We start from the raw sequence: 23,967 nt of genomic DNA, 5'->3' as shown, positions 1-23,967 counted from the left end.
TACCAGCAAGTGGGCAGCATCTCTCCCGAGAGACACAGCCAGAATACAGCAAACACAGAGGCGTATGCCAGCAGCAAACCACTGAATTGAGAATAGGACCCCCGTTGAAGGAATCAGAGAAAGAACTGGAAGAGCTTGAAGGGGCTCGAGACCCCATATGTACAACAATGCCAAGCAACCAGAGCTTCCAGGGACTAAGCCACTACCTAAAGACTATACATGGACTGACCCTGGACTCTGACCTCATAGGTAGCAATGAATATCCTAGTAAGAGCACCAGTGGAAGGGGAAGCCCTGGGTCCTGCTAAGACTGAACCCCCAGTGAACTAGATTGTTGGGGGGAGGGCGGCAATGGGGGGAGGGTTGGGAGGGGAACACCCATAAAGAAGGGGAGGGGGGAGGGGGATGTTTGCCCGGAAACCGGGAAAGGGAATAACACTCGAAATGTAAATAAGAAATACTCAAGTTAATAAAAAAAAAAAAGGAAAGAAATAAAGATTGGGCACTTGGTAACTACATGAATACACAGTATTTTTCTTAACAGGACATAAAAAGAAGTATAAGAATGTCTATTCCTCTTTCACACACACACAGACTCACATACACACATATACATACACACACAAACACACACACAAACACACACAGACACACACACAGACACACACACACAAACACATACATATACACACAAACACACACACACAGACTCTCTCTCTCTCACACACACACACACACACACACACACACACACACACACACTACTAGCGATTGAACTCAGGGCCTCACACACGCTAAGGGTTTTGCCTATCTTATCTGAGCTCAGCCTTGTTTGTTCAGTTTTATTTGGAGATCGGGATGTCTTGACTCACTGTGTAGCACAGGCAGGCCTCGAAGTTTGATCCTTCTATCTCAGCCTCCAGTCTAGATATGGAGATAGGTGTATGCCACTGGTCCCTGCTGCCTACACTACCATTCTAAATAATATGAATTAATTGGAATTAGCTTCATTCAGGTTCCCCAGGGGAAGTAATCAGTCCCTCAAACCTTCCTGACCACAGATACCGGGTGCATATTTCCAGGTCTCAGGTTACCAACACTTCTCTGTACCCTGGCTACACAGTTAAAGCATTCCTACTCTCCCACTGTGGGGCTTGGGTATTTGTAGGAACAACTCACAGGACTCAGAAAACACTTACTTGCTGTTATTAGTGTATATTGTTGTTATTAGTCATTATTAGAAAAAGCCAAACTAATAATGCGTAGATAAAGTAAGTGTTGGGGCGAATATCTAACCCTTTCACAGCTTCAATCCCATTGAGAGGTATCCTCTAGAGAAGCCCAATCGGATGCATGTTCAAACCAATAGACAGTCTTGTTTTAGCCAGCCAGTGACTTCAGTGAGTGTTCAAGACCCTGGTGCAGTCCCCAGCCTTTCTTGGAGTGAGTTTTTAAGCACAAAGTTCACATCCTGGATTAACACACTACAGTTAGAGAGAACAGTTAGCTAGAAGCTGAACTATAAAAGCCAAAAGCAAGGTTTCTATAGTTAGGGACTTTCGCAGAACTATGGACTTTGATAGATTAGATCTGGGTTCTAGGTTTGGCAGTTGTTACTGTCCTGTGAAGGGTTTTAAAGCCTGAACCTCAGTTGTGCTAAGGTCTGGGAGCCTATAACAATATCCCTTTTGGGCACACTCTTGTTCCCACACCTCCGTGTATATATCAGCCTGGAAGCTCTCTGAACCTTTTTGCTTAGGAGGGTGTGTGTGTGTTCTTTCACCAAACTTACGTAATTAGCATACATAATAACGGATTTCACTATGATGTTTCCATATATACATGCCAATGTACTTTGGTCATATCCACCCTCATCACCCTACATCCTTCTCCACTCCCACGGCCTCCTTTTCTCTTTCCAAAGAGTTCATCACGCTGCTGTCTTGTCCTATTAACTTTTAAATCAAAAATGTGTATATACTGTGTGTACTGTGTGTATGTGTGTGTGTGTGTGTACAGGAGAACTGTGAGAGAGGCAAAGTCAAAGTGAATGTGAGTATTGCAGGAACAGCCGTGGCCCGCTGTGGTACTTGTGTGGCTCTGTGTGTGTGGTAAGCAGACAAAGAACTCTGCATTCCTTACCAGTGTCAGTTTTCTCATTCAGTTGTTATTCTAGAGTTACCTAACAGGCGACCACTGGAGGAAAGTGGTGAAGGTTACACTCTCTGCAGACCTCTCTATCACTTTTACAATTTCCCTGAATTTATAATTGTTCCAAGATAAAAATTTAAAGGAGCAAGGAATATGCCACCCTTCTCCCTTGCAAAACATTGTTTCAAGAACAAAAAAATCCTAAAACTTTTTTCAAGGGACAATGATGCCAAACGTCCCAGGCTTACACCTTCTCTCTTCCCTGACCAAGGCATTTAAACACAGAAAATTGCCGTACGCATCTTCTTTCTTTGAATTAATAGCTAAATAGATGCTGCTATGACTTTTATATTAATGCGTCTTAGGCACTAATTTACAGTTGCTAATGGGTAGCAAAGGATCAAGGACACCAAAATCACGATTTAGGGTAGAAAAATCCACCAACCTCACTTAGCACACTGCTACAACCCACATGACCTTAGGATGCGCTTTTGCCAGAACTGTCAACAGAGGGACAAAACGCACTTCATTTTCCATTTTCTTCTGTTTTAAAAAGAAGGATTAATGAATATAAATTTGCTCCAATTTTATATCTTAACAGCTTGCAGAATACAGACTTTGGAACCTCTATGTTTCAATAATTGGGCCACTGATTATTTCAGGAGCATAAATTAAACCTTCCAGTTTAATTGTATTTAAAACAGAAAATTATAATGCAAAGAAGATTTCCAGATAGCTTTTCCTTTTCTTCCTTCAAATTACCTCCTCTGACAAATCTTCCTCTTCACAGAGAAGTATTTGTTAAATGACTAGACTGTGACATTCTTTAATTGCTAATAGGGAACACTTCCAGGGTTGTCTCCCATCCAGCCTTCGTAATTCAAGAAGAAAGTAAAACTTCCTGTACGAATAAAAGAGTTTTGGATTCCTCAGTGGTGTTCTGTTTTTGAAGTGAGTTGGGGCAGAGTCTAACAGACAAAAATGTTTTAGACAACACAAGTTCAGATCCTTTGTCCATACTTTTACTTTTCAGAGCATTTAAGGATTTCAGAATCACAGATGAGGGTCAAGAATAGGCTTGAAGCAACCCGTAGCTTTTGAGTGGTCTCTAGGTAACCAGTGCCTATTAGTATCCCTACCTACACTGTAGAAACATTCTCAGACTGCACTGTGACAAAGCTGTCTCTGAGACTGACATACGATATGACACACACACACACACACACACACACACACACACATACACACGCACACACTGTCCTTTCCAACATTCAAGCCTTTCTGGTTTGTGGGATACCTGCTTTGGGTGGAAAGTGTGAGCTAATCACAGAAGATGTGGGAATGATGCTCACAGCACACTGGTAGTAGAAATCTGTTTATCTGGCAAATGAGTTGTGAAATCAGATTCATGACAAGAAATCTGGCAGAAAAAGCTCAGGAGCCCCAAGGTGGCTGTCATGTCAAGAATAACAAAGCTAAGGCAAAATAAGGCTTTGCAACTCGGGTGAGGTGGCCATGCTGCAGTTAGAAGGTAGTCATAAACCATGCTCTTAAAGCTCGAAGGCAGTAATCATGATAGAACAAAAGACTGGGTCTCTGGAGTCAAAGCCTGACTTCATACCTTCCTAGTAAAAACTCTAACTTTGGGACATTTTCAGTCAGATTTATGTTCTCTGACAATGAAATGGAATAACAAACTCTGCCTTTCTGAAGAAAAAGAAAATCATCAAGAAGACGTGAAACTTGAGCTTTCATGATTCATTTGTCAAACGCTGGCCTTACACACTAAACTTATAGGAGATGATTCAGAACCTCTTTCTATTTTTTTAAGTAAAAGAGTTCATTAGTCTCTACTCCATTTCTTTAACAAAATATCCGTGCTTAAAAGAGAGAGAGAGAGAGAGAGAGAGAGAGAGAGAGAGAGAGAGAAGATTTATCCATCTCACAGTTTTAATATCCAAAAGTCTAACCAACATGGTTCCATCTCTATCACTTTTAACACTACAGGAACATAGTAAGTTACCCAGTAGAGCAGTTACGAGCTAATGCTGACCTTTGAAGTCAAGAAAAACTTGGGAAGAAGACTGAGTAAATGAAACCCCATAGACAGTATTTAACACACATCCACACGCACAGAGAGAGAGAGAGAGAGAGAGAGAGAGAGAGAGAGAGAGGGAGGGAGGGAGGAAGAGGAAGAGGAAGAGGAAATGACAGAAGGAACTGAAGATTAAAAGTTTATCTCAGAACAAGCTCTGGAAGGAAAACTGTGCTGTAAAGTGGAGGAGTTGTTGATTTACGTAATTCTAAAAATTGAAGACAATGAGTCTTTAGAAATGATGAATCCTAAGAGGCTGTCAGTTCTTTGTCTAGCAACACTAGAAAATGTTAAACTTCTGGTAGAAAATGCCAAGGATTTTTAGAAAGACTTTTAGAAAAAAAAAATCACACAAGGAAAGTAATTAGAATTTATGGAATTCTCTTGGGGCAGATTCTAGAGGACAATGAGAAAGGCCCAAGAGAAACTATGTTTAGCTTCAGAATTCCATATTCAGCTGCCAGGGTGTAGGTGAGTGTCTCTCAAAGGCCATCTTCTCAGAGGTATGGTACTTGGGGTGACACTACTGCAAAGTTCTGAAAGCACAAAAGAGTCAATAGCTCTAAAAAGCACAAAAGAGCACAATAAAAGGAAGTTGGGTCACTGGGACCAGGTGGTTTTAGCCCCCCACCCTCCTACCCCTTTCTCTTCCCTTTGCTTTCAAGCTGCCATAAGATGAAGAACTGCCTCCACTACACTTTCCCACAATGCTCTGCTGCGCTAGAGGATCAAAGGCAACAGGAAGAAGCACCCATGGACAGAGACCTCTGAAACCTTGAGTCAAAATAAAATCTTCTTTCTTATATGGTGAATCATCTGTGCTGTTCACTGTGTAACAGAAATAACACAATACCCTAACTAGGAATCAAGGGAGGGAACACTATAAAGTCATTTTCAGTCACAGACTTCCTTTTGAATTCCTCCCTAAGAAGCCACTTGGGAATGCAGTTCTGAGCCTGAGAACCTGAGATCCCGGTGTAAATGGAAAGAGGTCCAGATTGAGAAGACCCGTGTTGGGCCTGATAATGTTTCAGGGATTCTCATGGAAATGGAACAAACTGATGAGTAGTTTTACTGTGCGTGCAAATGAACATTCATACTGGTTGTATGGATGTTTTCAAGGAACCATGGTCAGGGAAAAGAACTGCAGTAGTACATAGAGAAATGAAATATGTAGAACATCCTTAAAACGGGTTGTAAGAGAAGTCTATGTTTACCACAGTACTCTGCTTGGCCCAACAGGGTACTGTGCAATGGCAATATAAATACTGGTAACAGTTTTAACTATCGATAGTGATTATGTATTCGAAAGGTACCTTTAGATAAGATTGAAAAAATTAAAAATGATGACTAGAAATAAGCTTACAGCGATGTTCAATGATGTAGCTGAAAGTTGAAAATAGTAGCTACTGGTGCAATGCCTGAACTAGAGAATGGAAAAATGCCTTCATTGCTTCACAATTACCTAGCAGTATATATGCATGCATTGAGAAAAACCTAGCTGATGAAAATATTGTTTCTCCCCCAGGGTATTGCAGTTATCCTGTTAATGTTGACATTATCTGTTAGTAGTTGTGCTTTCCTTCACTATATTGTTAGGAAGTCAGCCATGTTGAATATCATGTCCATTGCACCTTGGGCTCTTTGGTGAGCATCCTTCTTAAGTTGTTTATGCATGCACTACTGTGCTAGATTTCCAGGGAAGCCTTAAGAGAACTAGTACTGCTCAGTCGGGTTCTTCGTTTTGGTAAAGATGGATGACTTCTATGAACACTGACAAATATTGATGCTACAAATTATGGTGTGCATAAATAACGATAAGCTTCTGCAATTTTTTCACTTAGTTTTGTTGCATGACCTAATGCTTTCTGGAGAAAACCATTATCCATAATAGGAATAGAGGCTGAATTGACTGGGGATATTTATTTTATCGTCTATCCTCTATGTGTGTGGGGTGGGGAGGGGGATGTTGTGTTTGGTTTTCTTTGTCTTATTCTATGGCGCATTTTCAATTAAGAATAAATGTTAAGTTGCCTTTAAAATTTTTCAGTGAAACAAACATGCTTCTTGTACAATATACATATTTTTGCTGTTCAAGTACATAGGAAAATGATTTTAGATTACTGCTTATAGTACTAGGGATGCATATTAGCATATGTGAGTGTGTGTGTGTGTGTGTGTGTGTGTGTGTGTGTGTGTGTGTGTGTTTATACATGTGTGTCTGTGGCAGGGAATATGCATGGAGTGCCGTTATCTGCAAAGGCCAGTAAATCGTGATGTCTCCTCTAGAGCTGGACTTGCAGGTGGTTGTGAGGTACCTTACATGGGAGCCAGAAACCAAACTCAGGTTCCCTAGACGATCACTATGCATTCTTAGCTGCTAAGCAATCTTTCCAGCTCCAATTTTAGGAAATTTTAAACAAAAATATGAGTGAAGACATTGTTAACTCTGCTATACAAAGATTCCCTATAGGCTTTCAATTTTTCTTGTTGAAGTCCAAGAGACCATTTGCATGATTAATTCAAGGGTTCTTTTAAATAAGCAAGACACTTTCCCTTAAGCTGTAGAGAATCATTTAGCTTAAAGCCATTGAGCTGTGCTTGAGACTGGATTCCTTTCAGACCTTCGGGGAAAATACGCTTTTGTTTTCTTTCTCAGGGGCACTGCGATTGCTGGCATCGTGTTTGGAATCGTGTTCATCATGGGGGTCATTGCAGGAATTGCCATATGCATCTGCATGTGCATGAAAAACAACCGGGGAACCCGCGTGGGAGTCATCAGAGCAGCACACATCAATGCCATCTCCTATCCCAGTAAGCAACATGGTTCACTTTTGAAGGAAGAAACGGGTTTGTTACTGAGGCTCTAATTCTCCAAAAGACTCTATCTTCAATGAGGCTCTATTCTCATTGAAATAATCCCCAATTTTCTAGAGTATTCCCAAATAATGATAGATTGAAGCTTTAGCTTTGAAGGGAGACCTTGGTAAAAAAGAAACAATTCATGTTACATTTGAATATAGTCTTCTCTCAATGGCTGTATCATTAACTACAGTCACCAGTCAGCCAGAATGAAGATAAATAGAAAATTCACACCCATTCTATCTACCTGCCAATGAGTTCTGACAAGTAATTATGGAGAAAGTGTGCAATCTGTCTTAATAAACTGGCTTCTGAGGCAGTAGGTATGTGTGTCTCTAGGGAAAGTATAGAGAAAACTTCTTATAGTCCTCATTAAACAAAGAGTATAGCTCCCACATAATATTAAAATCTTCAGGGATGAGCAGAAATGATATTAATAATTTGACAGATACATGTTGAAAATTTGCTAGAACTTCTACATATAAATATAGTGAGTGTGTGAGATTCTATAAACAAGGCCTTTTGCCTTGCATTAGGGAATCCAATAGTATGTACCATACAACATATAAAAGGTGAGCAGTTTCATGAACTCACCAATTGCAGTTACATGTTCGAATTCTGTATAATATCAAACCAGTCAACATTCTGACATAGAGAGCTAGATGGTCTCCTGGATCCTCCCCTTACCAAGGAGCAATTGGGAGTTGATAGTCAGGAGAATCATTCTTCCTTGAGGGTGTGGCCACTTGCAGTTTTTCTCATACCCATATCTACATGGGTAGTACTAGCCGGAGTTAAGTAAACTATCAGAAAAAAAAAAAGGAATGAATTGTGAAGGCACATGTTGGGAAGATGTGGGGGAGTTGGAAGAAAAAGAAAGAGTTGGATATGATTATATTTCATTGTATACCTATATGAAATTTTCAAACATAACAAAAATTGAAAAAGTGCCCAACGATAAAGATATGGTAAGCAATTTCTCAATTTGATAACTTGTAGGATATTATCTTCACATCTCTACCCATATTCATCATCTCAATGTCATACAAAAACAACACAATGTACCTTCTAAGTGCATCCACTGTCAGTCCATCCTTATTGACTCTTATATGCTTCAACTTGAAGAAACACATTTCAGATGAGTGTAGGAATAATATCTCTGTTCTTTTTCTTCTCCTGTGTCCACTCACCTTTGTGTCTTCTTCCACATGATGTTTACCCTTCTGTGGTTGTGTTCTTTAGCCCACATAGGGGAGAGAGAGAGAGAGAGAGAGAGAGAGAGAGAGAGAGAGAGAGAGAGAGATTATATGCTAATGCTTCCCAGAGTTAAATATCTTGGTTCCCAAACTGCCTCTCTGATTTTAAGATTTATTTTATCTCAGTACTCAATGGGCATCTCCACCAGAATATCTAATCAGTATGCAGAAGTGAACACACTTAAAACTACATTTCTCACCTTCCCTCCACTCACTGCCTATATTCTCATCTTTGTTCTGCTCTTCAGTCACAAACTTCACCCCAGAGGCTGAAGCCTTTCTAGTCTTCTAGCTCTCAGACCAACACCCTGGAGTCACACTTAATTCTTGCACTAGAATCTATGAAACATCTACAAGGAAAAGTTCTCAGTGACACCTTTAAAGTATGCTGTATGTCTGACTACTTCTCATGATAGACACTGTTACTTCCTGGGTGGAAGTCTGTGATAGCTTGAAGGAGAATGGATCTCATAGGTACATATACTTAAATTCTGGGTCCCCGGTTGATGGAACCATTTGGGAAGGATTAGGAGATGTGGCCCTGGATATGAACTTTGAGGTTTCAAAAGCCCATACATTCCCAGTTCTCTTTCTCTCTCTGCCTCCAACTTCCACATAAAGATGTGAGCTCTCAGCAATGCTCCACTGCCATGCCTGCCTGTCTGCTGCAACACACCATCCCCCAGCCATGATGACCATGAGCTCTATCTGAAACTGTAGGTCCCAGTAAATTGTTGCTTATATAAGTTTACTTGGTCATGATGTCTTTTCACAGGAATAGAAAAGAAACTGAGAGTCTCATTGTGAGCTTTTAGCTCCATGACTACAGCTCCATCCTAACATGCCCCCCAATACATAATGTTTGACCCTTGGTATCGACCCTCAAAATGGATGCCATATCAACCTTTAATGGGAGTTGAGCACTGGAATGATAGCTCTGTGGTTAAGAGCACTGACTGCTCTTCCAGAGGATCCTAATTCAATTCTCAGCATCCACATGGCAGCTTACAACTATCTGTAACTCCTCTTCCAGCAGACCTGATGCCCTCCTAAAACATACATGCATGCAGGTAAAATACTTATAGATAGACAGTTAGATAAATAGGTAGGTAGATAGATAGATAGGTAGATAGATGATAGATAGATAGATAGATAGATAGATAGATAGATAGATAGATGTATAGGTATAGATATATACAAATAATTTTTTTTCTAAAAGGGAAACATTGGGTTATATTATACTCAGAATTTTCCAATGGAACCTTATTTACCTCACAGAAGACTCAAAGTCATCTTACCTGATGCAAAAGGCAAATTGTTCATTATGAGAGTGCAAAGCACTTGGAGAATTACCCTTTTCCTCATATACACCTCACTTCTTTTTCTTTTTCCCCAACTACTCTAGCTCCACCAGTCTGTTCCTTTGCCATTCTGTGATCAGGGTTTTGCCTAAAATTCAGACTTTTCCCTTCATCTAGACTCAGAGTGAAGGTCAATTTGTCCCCTCCCACCCCAGCATATGAGTCTTCCTTTTTTTGTTCTACATTTTACCATGTTTTTTTTATTTTTTTGTTTTTTCTTTTTTTGTCTTATAAGAGCCCATGTTGTTTACTGCTGTTTATCTCCTAAATTATTAATGCTATTAGAAAGGAATATTGATATATTTCATTTATATTTCTATCTCAAACATGGATCAAGGCATGACCCATAATGAGGACTTATGAAACACAATTGTTGAATTAACACCACTCACAAGACTTGATTTTGTCATCTGTCAAAATGCAGGATCCTAACCTAAAGTCCTGCCCAGAAATATGTAGTTTTACTCAGTAAAAAGCAATTTGTGAGTTCAGATATTCCTATTTGGATAATAATACTGTTGTGGATGTATAAAGGTATGGAGACTAAGAAAGCTAGAGATGAAAGGATGTTTTTATTCTTTACCCTCCTCACTAAAGGCCCTTCCCAATGTGCAACTCAAGTCAACAAATGAAAGCCAAGCAGAGACAGTATTGGAGAAAAGGCAACAACTATTTTGTAGATACTTATTCTAAGTACACACTTACCTGCTCAAAAAGGAAGACAAGACTTATTTAAAATTAATCTTTTTTATTTTTATTAACTTGAGTATTTCTTATTTACATTTCGATTGTTATTCCCTTTCCCGGTTTCCAGGCCAACATCCCCCTCCCCTTCTATATTGGTGTTCCCCTCCCCATCCTCCCCCCATTGCCGCCCTCCCCCCAACAGTCTAGTTCACTGGGGGTTCAGTCTTAGCAGGACCCAGGGCTTCCCCTTCCACTGGTGCTCTTACTAGGATATTCATTGCTACCTATGAGGTCAGAGTCCAGGGTCAGTCCATGTATAGTCTTTAGGTAGTGGCTTAGTCCCTGGAAGAAAATTAATGTTAAAACAGTGTCTTAGCCATTGTTCTATTGTTGTGAAGAGACACGATGACTGTGGCAACTTTTATAGAAAACACTTAATTGGGGCTGGCTTACAATTTCAGAGGTTTATCCCATTACCTTCATGGCAGGAAGCATAGTAACACGCAGGCAGACGTGGTGCTGGGGAAGTAGGTGAGAATGCTACATTTGGATCCGCAGACAGCAGATGTTCTCTCTTCTCTCACAGATAGCACTAACCATGTCATCTGCTGGCCATATTCAGTCTATTTCTCTCTGTGTCTAGACTCTTCCCAGTGCCTCTGGTTATTCTCTCTCACATCTACAATCAACAACCTTCCACTTAACTATATCATGGAGTAGTCCTCCTGTCAGTTAATACACGGGTGCCTCATTCAAATACACACCACCACATATGTATTCTGTGATGAGGCAAAGAAGTGCATACAATTTTGTTTAACTTTTACTTTAAAACAGATCAAGAATATAGAGATGAAGTCAGATTTCTTTCCCATAGAGACAGTTCATGATATTTTGTATTTTAGCAATAAATATGTTTAGATAAAATTAAAAGGAAGCTGGCAAATATAGAGGGCAGGAAGCATTATTAAAGATTAGACTCTTGAGTGAGATGGCTTAGTGTGCAAAGAGCTTGAAGACCTGAGTTTAATCCCTTCAACTCTCATAAAGTTGGAAGGAAATAACTGAATCTGACCTCCATGTGTGCACTGTAGCCCACACATGCTCAAATACACATCATCTATACACAGTGACATATTTAAGTTTTAAAAATCAGTCTGAATCTGAGAAAGAGCTGGATCCTATACACCAGCAGAGTGGTGTACTTTCTTTCCCTTAGAAGGAATAAGTACATTTAATCATCAGATTTGAGACTCTTTTCTTCAGTTTCTTCCTATTTTCTCAGTGAAATAAGAACGCAGTCTTCTCCTGAGAATGAAGAGGCATACAGATATACTTGAGGTGAAGGAAAGTGAAAAAAGCAATCTTGGGAAGGGGGACATGTGAAATGCCTACATAATATATGCTTTCTGAGCAACACCAATGGCCAACACATTTAAGAAAAGGTCACTGCTTTAAAGCGAGATCATGTCTGCATGGTTATTTTCTTGTCTAGCCACATAAAGCTTCTACCTACAGATACGGGGTAGTTAAAATGTTGGACTTTAATCAAAGCCTGGGTGCTGCCAGGTAGTCATGTTGCTAGTGTTGTTACATTCAGAGCATGTGCCCTGGCAGCCCTAACAAGCTACGCTCAACCACCAGTCCTCAGTGGGCCAATTAAATAGACAACAATGAAAAGCAAAATATGGGTTTATCTATTCATTATGTCTACACTGGGAAGAGGGACAAATAAAGGAAGCTCTGATCTCTCCCCCTCATCTATCAATCTGTCTTTACACACCTGACAGGAGTCTTAGATTTAAATAGAGTACAAGAAGTTCTGGCCAAGGTGTGGTCCTGCCTATCACTGACCCATTTTGTCTTGGCTACAGTCTCTCCTGCAAGGTGACATCACTTGTCAGTCACAGTCCTTGGAGACAACTTCCTATTCTGGCTGAGATCAAGCTTCAGCCTTGTGCTTCCAGCTAGAGACTCCAGGCAGAAATTCCAATTCCTAGGGGTCCATGTCCTGATAACCTGATATCCTAAGGAGACTCACAGTGTCTTTTTTTAGTCATCCCTCCCATCACGGGTTCCACAGGGGCAGAATGATGTAAGTGCCTGCATAGCAGATGCAAAGGAGTAATTGGAGGGACAGTACATAAACACCACATGACAAGGGGCGAGAAAACAGAAGAGAGGTGGCACACATTTAAATCGTTTTCTTCAGTTTGCATTCAAGATGTTGGGGACCAACAGAAAGACCACGCTTAGTGCAATGAGTAGTCTAGAAAAATAATAAGCGGAAATCATATTTTAAAGATAAAGAATTTCAAAATATAGTTGCTAGTGACAGGGAGAAAGGATAATAAAAGGCGTAAACGTCATGGGGATTATCAGGCAGGCTCATGTGGACCAGGTGTGGTAGCAGATGTTTGTGACCCTCTTGTAAGTCTTTGGTGAACACATGTTTGAAAGAGAAAGTGTCACCGGTATCTATAAGATATAGACATAGAATCGTATGGCTTATGTAATACAAAAGAGCTCAGACCTTTAAAAAGAGAATAGAGAATAGTTTGAAGAATGACTTTAACATCACACATCATGTGTATATTCTGGTCCTGCAGATTGTAGGATGCAGGAGAAAAATAACTCGGGTTCGATAATGTGGCAGAAAAAGCCATCTTTGGGGTGGGGTGGTGGAATCAAATTTTTTAAAGTTATCATCATCACCATCACCACTACCTCCACCACCACCATCATCATCATCACCATCATCATCATCACCAGACAGTATTTGTGGGTGCGTGTGTCTCAGACCACATGTCGAAGCTAGAGAACAACTCCTTGCAGCTGATTCTCTTCTCCCAGCTTTTTGCAGGTTCTGAGTTTCAAACTTCCAGGTTCACAGGACAACTTTTATCTTTATCTTTATCTCCTTGTGCCATTTCGCCAGTGCAAAAATCAAAATTTTAATTAGACACACACGTGAAGCTGTTCTTCATAGCCATGCCCTAGGATAATAGTCTTACATTCCACTTCCTTCCCCAAATTCAAAACCTCCCCTGAGCCCACAGTAGATACATTCTCCATGGCTCACAAGACCGTGAACAATACTCAGGAGCAGGGTCACGAAGAGGCAGAAGTTGGTAAAGAGCTTGTAGCTCAGGCAGAAGAACCTAAGTTGGATCTCCAGCAGTCAGGTAAAAGACCAGGCATGGTGGCATGTGTTTGTGATGCTAGGCTTCCTGCAGCTTGCTGGCCAGCTATCCTAGCCTAGTCAATGTTGAACTTGTAGAGATAGCATCTGTCTCAGTAACTGAGGAAGAGACACTTTTGGTTAATCTATTCACGCATGAGTACATGCTCAAACCACAAAACAGACACAGAAAAGAAGGCTCCCATTCCTTAGCTGAAGGGATGAAGAAATGGAAGAGAGACACCTAAGACTGTTCTAAGCCAGACTTTGTTTTCCACTGAGATGAGCACACAGCAAATGGGGGGCCGTGGACGAGCTATACTAGATGTGCAAAGCCTGCCTGCATTACAAGTCTAAAATGAAAGCGGTCTTAGGAGAGTGTCCTTCTTGTGGTAATAAAAGGATACAGGATATGATATGACTTGTCCTGATGTTATCAGAGAGGAAGGAGAACACAGGATTCTCATGTGTCTTAGGATCTGTGTGTGTCAGAGGGTGAGGCAGAGGGAATTCTGCCAGCCACTCTGGAGCCTTTCTGTAAACTTTCTGTTCTGGGTGGAGCTCAAGAGGACAAAGTAAAGGAGAGCTTGCTTTTAGCAACAGTACTAAAAATTGTATGCAAAAAGAAGCTTTGAACAAGTACATAAATTACATACAACAACACACACACATATCACACACACATAGACATGGGCATACACACAAATATACACACATATTCACATACACACATACTTAAACAATGTGATTGACTAGACCTCTCACATACTAAATCAATTAAGATAAACTTCTGGTATAAAAAGACATGCATGGTCCATAAAATGAAGCAAATAAATTAGCAAGTAGATTATGTAATAGGCCACATTTAAATAGATGCCTTAGCTAAGATTAAAACCTTAGAAGAGAAGTAAACTTTACTCTAAGTATCAAATATAAAACTGTGGCCCACAAATCCCAGCATTCAGGGAACAAGCCAGGAGCAGCTGAACTAGCCTGTGCTACATTGTAAGTTTTTGGTCAGCCTATGCTTCATAGCAATATGCTGTCTTTAGAAAATGTATAATTATATAAAAATAAGGAGGGTAAACTCAGAAACAATGGTTACGAACCAGGTATGTGAATGTAAGACTGATTTATATCCTTACAAAGAACAGCACAGTAAAGGTGAGAAAAAATGGTAAATACACCTTTTAAAGTTTGGAATGTCTGAAATTACATAGTAAAGGAGCAACTTTGGAGAATTATTCTGTTTTGTTTGTTTCTTTGTTCATTTTGGAGATAGGGCTTTGCTTTATGGTTTGAATTGGCTGGAACCCCCTGCGAAGAACAGAGATCCATGTGTCTCTAACTACCTAGTGCTGAGCTTAAAGGCAGTGCTACCAGAGAAGGCTGACACAATGTTTTTCAAGTGAAAGCTGTCCTTCATAGCCTTGTTACTTTAATCATTCTAAATCCTAAGAGCCCAACTCAGAAGTTACCGGACTGAAACAAACCTGAATAAATACATTGTTTATCCAGCCAGAATTTCAAGCACTGAAACATAATACAGAAGTTCTAAAGCCCAGCTTTGACCTGAGAAATGATGGGATAGGATAGCTGTATTTTCCCCTTTACGAATTTTCTAATATGACACTCTACCTCTGCCAGGCCATGCATTTGTGGATAATAACACTTAGGCATTGTGTAAGCCAGAAGACTTCTAGAATTTTTTTTTTTTGGTTCTTTTTTTTTTTCGGAGCTGGGGTCCGAACCCAGGGCCTTGCGCTTCCTAGGTAAGCGCTCTACCACTGAGCTAAATCCCCAGCCCCTAGAATTTTTATTCCAAATGAAATCATTCAGAACAGTAAAGTCTCCTGTGAGAAGATGTTTGTCAGTCGTTTACAAGAACGAAAATGTTAACCTCAGAGTAGGTAAATATGAAGTGGAATCGTATATACCCCGTAATAACAAACTTTTGGAGAGAACGCACGTAACATAAGCAATGGTGTGATATGAAGGACAAAGATGCGCCCATTTATGCAACTGCCAAGGTATAAATGCCAACATGACCAGAGGTATAGGTGTGACCGCTCGGACTGAAGGGACAAAATTCAGGACGACTATCTTCTGTATCCAAATTTTCTCATCTTTGGAAACATTGCTTGAAGGAGTCGAAAACTTTGCATTTCTTCTCTAATTTTCATATTTTCCCTTGGTATCTATTCATTTATTCATTCATTTTGAGACAAGGTTTAACTATATATACCAGGCTGAGCTGGAACTAAGCTTATAACCCACGCTGTCCTCAAAATTGAAATCCTCCTGCCTCAGTTTTTCAGGTGGTGAGATTAAAGATGTACCCCATCAGACTCGACGCTGGTTTTTTTAATAATACAGACACTCGTACCTGACAGTAAAGATGGATAGCACAGTTACATCAGGGAATTAGACTATCAGAAATGCAAGAGTTTTAAAGGATTCAGCTCTATACAGGCATGCAAACATCCTCCAGAAACCGTATGCACAATTGAAAATAACCAAACCCTTTAATCAACTAGGACTAATCAGGAACTCCAAAACCAAAGTAGATACCTTGAATATCTACTTCTTTATGAGACCTTACATCATGAAGAGAGATAACACGGTCCATTGTGTGACACAATTTCAGGCATGTCCTCCAGTGACTGTATTGCAAAAGATGTTCTTCTTTCATGATAAGTAGGCCTCAGAGCACCACTCTCCAGCACCACTGTCATTTCATCAGCATTCAAAGGAGCTGTGAGTGACAGAACATTGTTCATAGCTGAATTGTCATGTTTGACACACAGCAACATTAACCACAAAGATCCTCACTGAACTGTCCTCCAGCAGTGTTCATAACACTGCGGAGCATAAATGCGCCACACACACACACACACACACACACACACACACACACACACACACACACACACACACACACACCACACACACACACACACACACACACACACACACGGTAAGTTCATGACAGAAGAGGAGATGGAGAAGATCTATGGGATAAGTCAGTCTGTGCTCCTCATGCCAGAGGCAGGAGAAACTTCAGCCTAATAACAAGAGGGAACCACCTGTTTACAAGAACCAGCATGACCTGACAGCCTGCTGGGACTTGCTAGCTTGTGCGAAGGCTGTAGGGCCTCCTTTCTTGGGATGCAAGTCTTTGTATCAGCCTTTTTATATTTCACAGAGCCAGGAACTGGGCACAAAAATCCAGAGAGAATGTGTACGCACTCTGCAGGAGTTTCTCTGTTTGCTCATAGGAGACAGAGCTTAGAGTCAGGCAGGTCTGAAGGAAGGTTAAAGAAGCTGTGAGCATCACTGACGATGACTTCACGCAGCCCAGTTCCCTGATGAAAGACACCTGGCCCCCAAGGACACTAGTGGTGTCTTTACAGCATAGCGGAGCTCTCTGGGGACATACCACTCAGTTGGGTGCACCCATAGTCCTCTTTTCTCTGGTTACTTAATTCCTTTCCTTGCTTCCTCTGTCTATAGTGAGGCTAGTAAATGACTCCAAACATTACGGTCTTGCTAGTGAGAGGTACACCAGAGGGACCCATTGGATCTCTTCTATGTTCATAGTAGTCTAGACCTACTGTGTGCACGTGTACTTCTTTTCCACCATGCTGCAGGTCCTTGGGGGAAGAACAGTTTGCTGAAACGCTAGCTGTTCCCTGCTGTCACTGCAATGCTAAAAGCTTGGTGATTTAGTCACATTATTGTGACATGAGTTTTGGGATCTATGTTACATTCATAGTGACCAGTTAAGGCCTGTCACTTCCCAATAGGATCTATCCCCTGAGAACGAATTCACTTCTGGCTAACCATCCTGAGGACATAGATGAATTTGAGTTGCCAGATGCTTCTCTTCCTCCCCTGCAGACAGGATTAGGATCACTACAAAATAGGTGTGCGGGAGAAGTCACTATCAAGTATAACAAAGGTGATTATTAAATTACTGACATACTACAGTAACTTAAATTAAGGCATATTTTCAAGTAAGGTTTAGAAAATCCAATCCCTCATCTCCATTCCCAAACTTGTTGATCCTGCAAGTTCCAGGAATTCTCATGCTGGGTGCTCAATTCTTTTACCTCTCCCTTCACCCTCCAACCCTTTTCTACTTCCCCAGCGATCTACAGACTCGTCTGCTTGGTGTTTTGTGAATATCCACTCCTTGTATTCAGGAGTGGGTTCTAACTACTCTTGAAATTCCATTACCTCTCATATCTGCTGCCTCTCAGCTGAGAGAATGTGCTTGCCAAAGCATATTCCCTAATCTATTTTTCTATATGTCACAAAGATATGTACACGATGATGTCTACTCCAACACTGTTCAGAGTAAGTTGAATAAACTTACAGAGCGGTAGACAGGATGTGGCCCGTGTTCAATAGAATCATCTTCAGTTACAAAGAAGAATGAGATTACATTGTTTGTAGGAAAATGGACACAACCAAAGAGCATTGTGCTAGGGGAATTCAGCCAGTCTCAGGTAGTATGGCTCCCATAGTGATCCTAGATTTTATACAAATGCCTAAGGTCACGTATGAGATGAATATATAAGTCAATCAAAGAACAAAGGAGAATGGCAGGTGGGAGAAAGGGGAGGGCAGAGCCTATGGGAAGGACAATGTGCAGTGTGTATTTGTCTGAAAATGTCCCTTTTATAAAAGGTATTGTTTTCAGTGAACATATGCAATGAATTATCTTAAAGAAGTAAATTTTATGATTTCCTTTTAAAGAATACAGCATCGTTTACTAGCCCAGCATGGGGATACTGAGCCCTGTTCCTCACCAAGCCCAGCATGGGGATACTGAGCCCTGTTCCTCACTAAGCCCAAGCATGGGGATACTGAGCCCTGTTCCTCATCAAGCCCAGCATGGGGATACTGAGCCCTCTTCCTCACCAAGCCCAGCATAGGGATACTGAGCCCTCTTCCTCACCAAGCCCATCATGGCTATTCCTCAGCCTCTTTTAAATTGCTCCCTTCCCCCATCATTTCTGCTGAAATCCACATACTCTCCTGCTCCTGTGCTTTTAGCCACACTTGAATTACCCACCACCACCTGCTTCCTCACTCTCTGCCACTCCAGCATCATATTTCTGAGGGACTTTCTCTAAGCCCCAACTACAAACAACCTCACCCAGGGCACTGCCTTATAGAGACTCATTTACTCAGCCATACCTGTCCACATTCTAAGCAAATATTACTAGTTTTGCAAGCAAAAAGTGTTTCCTCCCTCAAAGTGTCTAGCACAATGGTTGAACACCATCACTACGGCATTTAGTAAATGCCTGATATTCTTTTTTCTTTTCTTTTGCAGTGGCACCGCCCCCCTATACTTATGACCATGAGACGGAATATTGCACAGACCTGCCACCACCATACTCTCCAGCCCCTCAAGCTTCAGCCCAGCGCTCTCCACCCCCTCCGTATCCTGGAAATTCAAGGAAATATTCCTCCTCGCAGAACAGAATATGTAACAATTAGCAATTACCCAGAACAAAATGCCTCAATTTAGAAACGTGCAAAAAATAAAATGATTGTCTACTGGCTAGGGTCAGATAACATCTCAGGCAGACTATTCATGTGGAGCAGGCTCTTTCCCTGCTCAGAGCTAGGTAGAGAATGATGTGTGGTTCTCTAAAGTCACAGATTACGTGATCTACAGATCCACCCAGGCACAGTCAGATTAAAGCAATGCACTTGGCAGACCATGTGATAATCACGCTGCTTTAGGACGAGCTGAAGGCAACTTCAGCATTGAACCTGGAATCAAGACAAACAGAGGACAGTCTTATCTACATCAGGAAAGAGCTGCATTCCATATAGCTTTAGGAGAACTAGAACAGTTCATTATTACATTTATCCACAAATATGTATTAAGTGCCTTAGAGCCCACTCAGTGCCTGGCCACGTTAGGGGCTCTGGATAGAAGTAACCAGTGGGAACGTTGGTTCTGGCACAGGCATACCTCATCTTGTTGCACTTTGACCTTTTGCACTTCACAGTGGTGTTGCATGTTTTTTTACAGATTGAAGGTTTGTGATAACCTTGCACCAAGCAGTGTCATTTTCCCAACAGTAGAAGCATACTTCCTATCCTTGTATTACATGTTGGTCATGTACGCCAACATTCCAAATGTTTTCATAGCCACGATTATTATGTCTGTTATGGTGATCTGTGTTTAGTGTTGGTTGGTGTTGTTATAGTAGATATTTGTTTGGAGATGTCATGAATTCTGCCCCTATAAAACAGTGAGATTAGTGTGATAAATAGTGAGATAAATAGTGTGTGTGTGTGTGTATGTATCATATTTGCTCCACTGAAAACCTCCACCCCTTCCTCCTCTCTCTCTCTCCTCCTATTCCGAGAACAGTCTGAAATTAGGCCAATTAACAAGCCAACAATGACTTCTAAGTGTTCAAGCTAAAAGAATAATATGGTTCTTACTTTAACCCAAAGATGGAAATAATTCATCTTCATGACAAAAGCATGTTCAAATCTGAGATAGGCTGGAAGGCCAGCATCTTACGCTAGCTTGTAAGTTAAGCCATAAAAACACAGATGAGGCTTTCTTAAAGGAAACTAAAAATGTCTCTCTCCAAACACACAAATGATAGAAAAGAAAGAGAACACCAGCCCCACTGCTTATAAGAATAACTCATTAGTGGTGTATGCAGCAGATCAAAACAACCACATTCCCTCAAGTCATAAAGCTTGATCCAGAGCTGGGACCTAACTCTTCATTCTGCAATGGCTGGCAGAGGCGAACAAGAAATGTAAGCATAGCTTGCATGCTGTAAGAGAAAGATTGAGAGGAGCAGAGATCAGGTCCTGAAGTTAAGAGAAGGAGCTACCCTACCCCCGTATTCAAAGGAGAAGGTGAAGCTTCAGGCACTGCAATGGAGGCTGACGCCTGTTCTCTCAAAGACCTAGTTAGGATCACACAGAAGATGGCTGCTTAATGGAAATGACAGTCTCTACTGTTGGAAGACGTGCTTGCCTTCTAGAACTTCCACAGCCAGAACAAAGAAGCCATCCTAACTCCAAACCTCAAAAGACAGTCTGGCCTTCTTGCTAGTGTCTATAACATAACTGCTGACTTTCACATGAAGCCAGTGTTCAATGTTCATTTTCTAGCCAAAAATCCTAGCCCTCTTAAGAATAGCCATAGTTCGCTCTGCCTGTAGTCTATACATAGAACAACCAGGTCTTTTTTTGATGTTGTTTAATGAATGTTTTAAACCAAGTGTTGAGACTGCTCAGGGAAAAACAAGTTGTTGCTTTTTTTCAAAACCTTACTGCTTATTGACAAAGCTCATCCAAGTGCTCCAATGGAAATGTACAAAGAAACAAAGATCTGTTCATATGCAGCAACGATTCCAGTCCTACTCTGTGTCCCATAGACTATGGTTAACTTCAACTTCTAAGCCTTGGTATTTAATAACTGCCTTTTATAAGGTCATAACTGACACAAATTGGAACCTCTGGGGGCTTGGCAAAGTCCTGGAAAGAATCTGTGACTGTAGACCCATGATTCACAAGAAGAGATCGAGAGGTCAGTATTAATGCACATTTGGAGGAAGTAGATTCCGGCCCTCATACATAATGTTGCCTTTGCTAAGGCTTTGGAGGAGAAAGTACCTACAGATATGGTAAACTCACAAAGGAACTAACCTTGGAGATGGAAATTGAAGGTGCAACTCAGATACTATGTCTCAGGCTATCACTGCAAGAGGAACAATTGCTTCTTACGGTGAGCAATGGAGGTTTTGGTTCTTCTGGTGAAACACACTGCTGGGGAAAGGTGCTGTGGGCAGAGATGAGGTCATAGCAGAGGGTTTAGAGTATTTGTAAGTGACTTGAAAAGCCTGCAGTGGGATTGGAGAAAATTACAATTTTGAAGGAAGAAACACCGTGCTTTAAAAGCTGCCAAGCAGCATCACATGCTACAGAGAACCCGTTTGTGAAGAGATGTTTCAACCCATGTAGCAGATTTCACTGTTATATTATTTGAAGGAACTAACCGGATTAAGCAAGCACCAGCCTAATCATCAGCAACTCTCACCCCACCACCACCAAAAAGATTTGGACCTGCCGAAAGCTTGGCTGCTAGTTGCCATTCTTTAACAATGAAATATTTTAATGAGGGTGTAGACACTGCTTTGAAGACACTTAACAAACTATAATACAGTATAAACATAACTTTAATGTGTACCAGAAAACCAAAAAGTATTCGTGTGATTCTCTAGTGAAATTTGCTTTGCAAGAAAGACAAGCGGCTTCACAGGTGATGTTGAAGTCTTATTAGTATGAGTATATGAAACCCATGCCCTCTCTAAAGTATGTGTGTAAAACAAAGCAAATTAAGCAAACAACAACAAAAAACCAGTCGCAGCCTTACTGTTGACTAGATAGCTTTGTGAAGCTCTTCCATCGAGATCCCAAACAAAATGCAGCTGTATAGTAAAGAAATGTTCTAGAAAGGTGTCTAAAATGAATCGATCCTTTTAGCCTCAAACTGTCTGCTTATGTCTTAGGTGGGTGTGACTACCTGTGTCTGCAGCAGTGACAGCAGTAACTCAATCTTACCCATTGACTCTGACTATTTAAACAAGATCAAAGGTACCCACCAGGTTCTGGGCGCTAAGATCTCCACAGTCCTTACTAACTCTTCCTAAAAACCCATATCGCTTTAGTCACAGGTATATGAAGGTTGCTCCAATTGTGGAATAAGAGGTGAGAAACCAAATAGTTCCAGGGTTTTATATCAGTAATAAAATGTGTAATTTGACCATAGACAAAAGACTTTTTTTAAAGGGGGAAATGAATGCTCAAGCCATTGCTTCCATTTTATAAAAACTAATCTTTTAGAAAAGTTAAATAATTAATGGGAAAGGCAAGAGGACACTGTGTTGCCTTTTGCCCGAGTACTAGGTTTTGTGACGTGCTTGCCTTTAAATATGAAAGCATTCAATAAAAAATTCCAATGCGTCATGTTCTACTCCAAGTGACCCTAACATTCATTTTTTCCACTTGGCTCTTTTTGTGTACTTTAAAATTGTTTGATGATCACTAGGGATAGAAGGTCAGACCTTTATGTCACTTTAAAAGAAAACCTAAAACACTAACCAAACTTAAACAATCTGGTATAATGATTATAATTCAATGATATTCCAAAATGGCACCAAGATACTTGATAAATAACCAAAACAAATATCTGACAATATAGGCTATGGGATCTGAGCTTATAGTTGAGAAAGTTAATATGAATAAATAGTGCCTTTTACTGTATCAAATATCTGCAGTAGAAATATGTGGGTCTGACTGAACATGGTCTACAGAAGTTATTGAGGCTAGGTTTGTTTTGAGTGATTTGCTTGGCTTAGGCAAGAATAATCTTAGCTTCGAAGATGTGAAAAGCCTTCAGGGGTCCTGTCTGTTCTAGTAAGAGGCTTCCTGCCTAGCATGAAGTGTCGGCATAGTGTTAGCAGTACATGGGCTTTGATTTATTTTTCTTCGGCAAATGTGATTAGTTTATACCACTCTACAGCAATAATCCTCAATGCCAAAGTCACAGTGATCTGAGAAAGTTGTTTGCAAATCCACTACACATTTCTAAAGAAAAATAAAGAGGCAAGTCTGCCAAAATTGAATGCTCATTTTGACACGAATGTACATCTACCACATGCCTCTGACATTCTATAAACATTGTCTGCATGGGAACTGTCCACACTATCTCTCTTTGAGTTGGTTATGACTCGCCTGAAGGCATAGCACAAACCTATATATTTACAATGAAGAATTTTACTGGTTTTTACTAGTGTCATACTATCATACATGAATATATCATGGATTTCTAAAGTTCACTGATTATTTCCAGAAGTAATGTATATCAGAGGAAAACAATATTTGATGTAAATTTTTGATTATGGTTGTTTAAGAACTAACCTTTGCTATGGCTAAATTATTTACAAAGAGCAATAAAATGAAAGAACTTGCTATAATGAGACCTGTAGTTCTGTGTTTTTGTTTTTGTTTTGAGACAGAGTTTTTCTGTGTAACGGTGGCTGTGTGGAATCTCCCTTTGTAGACCAGGCTGGCCCAAAACTCACAGAGATCTTCCTCCCTCTGCCTCTTCTTCTGCCTCCTGAGTGCTGTGATTAAAGTGTGTCAGAGTAACAAGAACCATGTTTTAACTCTCTTATGTCATTATTCCTCCCCTTATTCCTCCTGAATGAGCCTTTACTTCTGTACACAAGGAAATAGGTCTGTCGCCACACTGGCTCTTTAATGCTGTCTCTTACCTAATTGATTTGAGGGTGGATACTTTATTTCTGACAGCTAAACTTC

At 40.6% G+C, this 23,967-nt stretch overlaps 1 protein-coding gene across 3 annotated transcripts in view; it reads left to right on the top strand.

The window, feature by feature from the left end:
- The window catches only part of Cyyr1 (cysteine and tyrosine rich 1), a 106,389-nt gene extending 82,765 nt beyond the window's left edge, over positions 1-23,624 (top strand). For 2 of the 3 annotated variants that reach the window (XR_010055961.1, XM_063270601.1), the window contains one exon: positions 7-509. Coding sequence is in view for 2 of the 3 variants with exons in the window: in XM_063270601.1 (XP_063126671.1) it covers positions 7-85 (79 nt within the window). In the remaining variant the exon portion in view is untranslated. 3 annotated transcript variants of the gene reach the window in all.
- Positions 23,625-23,967: the final 343 nt, after the last annotated feature.

Source organism: Rattus norvegicus, chromosome 11, assembly GCF_036323735.1.
Source record: "Rattus norvegicus strain BN/NHsdMcwi chromosome 11, GRCr8, whole genome shotgun sequence".
NCBI classification, from domain to species: Eukaryota; Metazoa; Chordata; class Mammalia; order Rodentia; family Muridae; genus Rattus; species Rattus norvegicus.
This window is presented reverse-complemented; position numbering and strand designations above follow the sequence as displayed.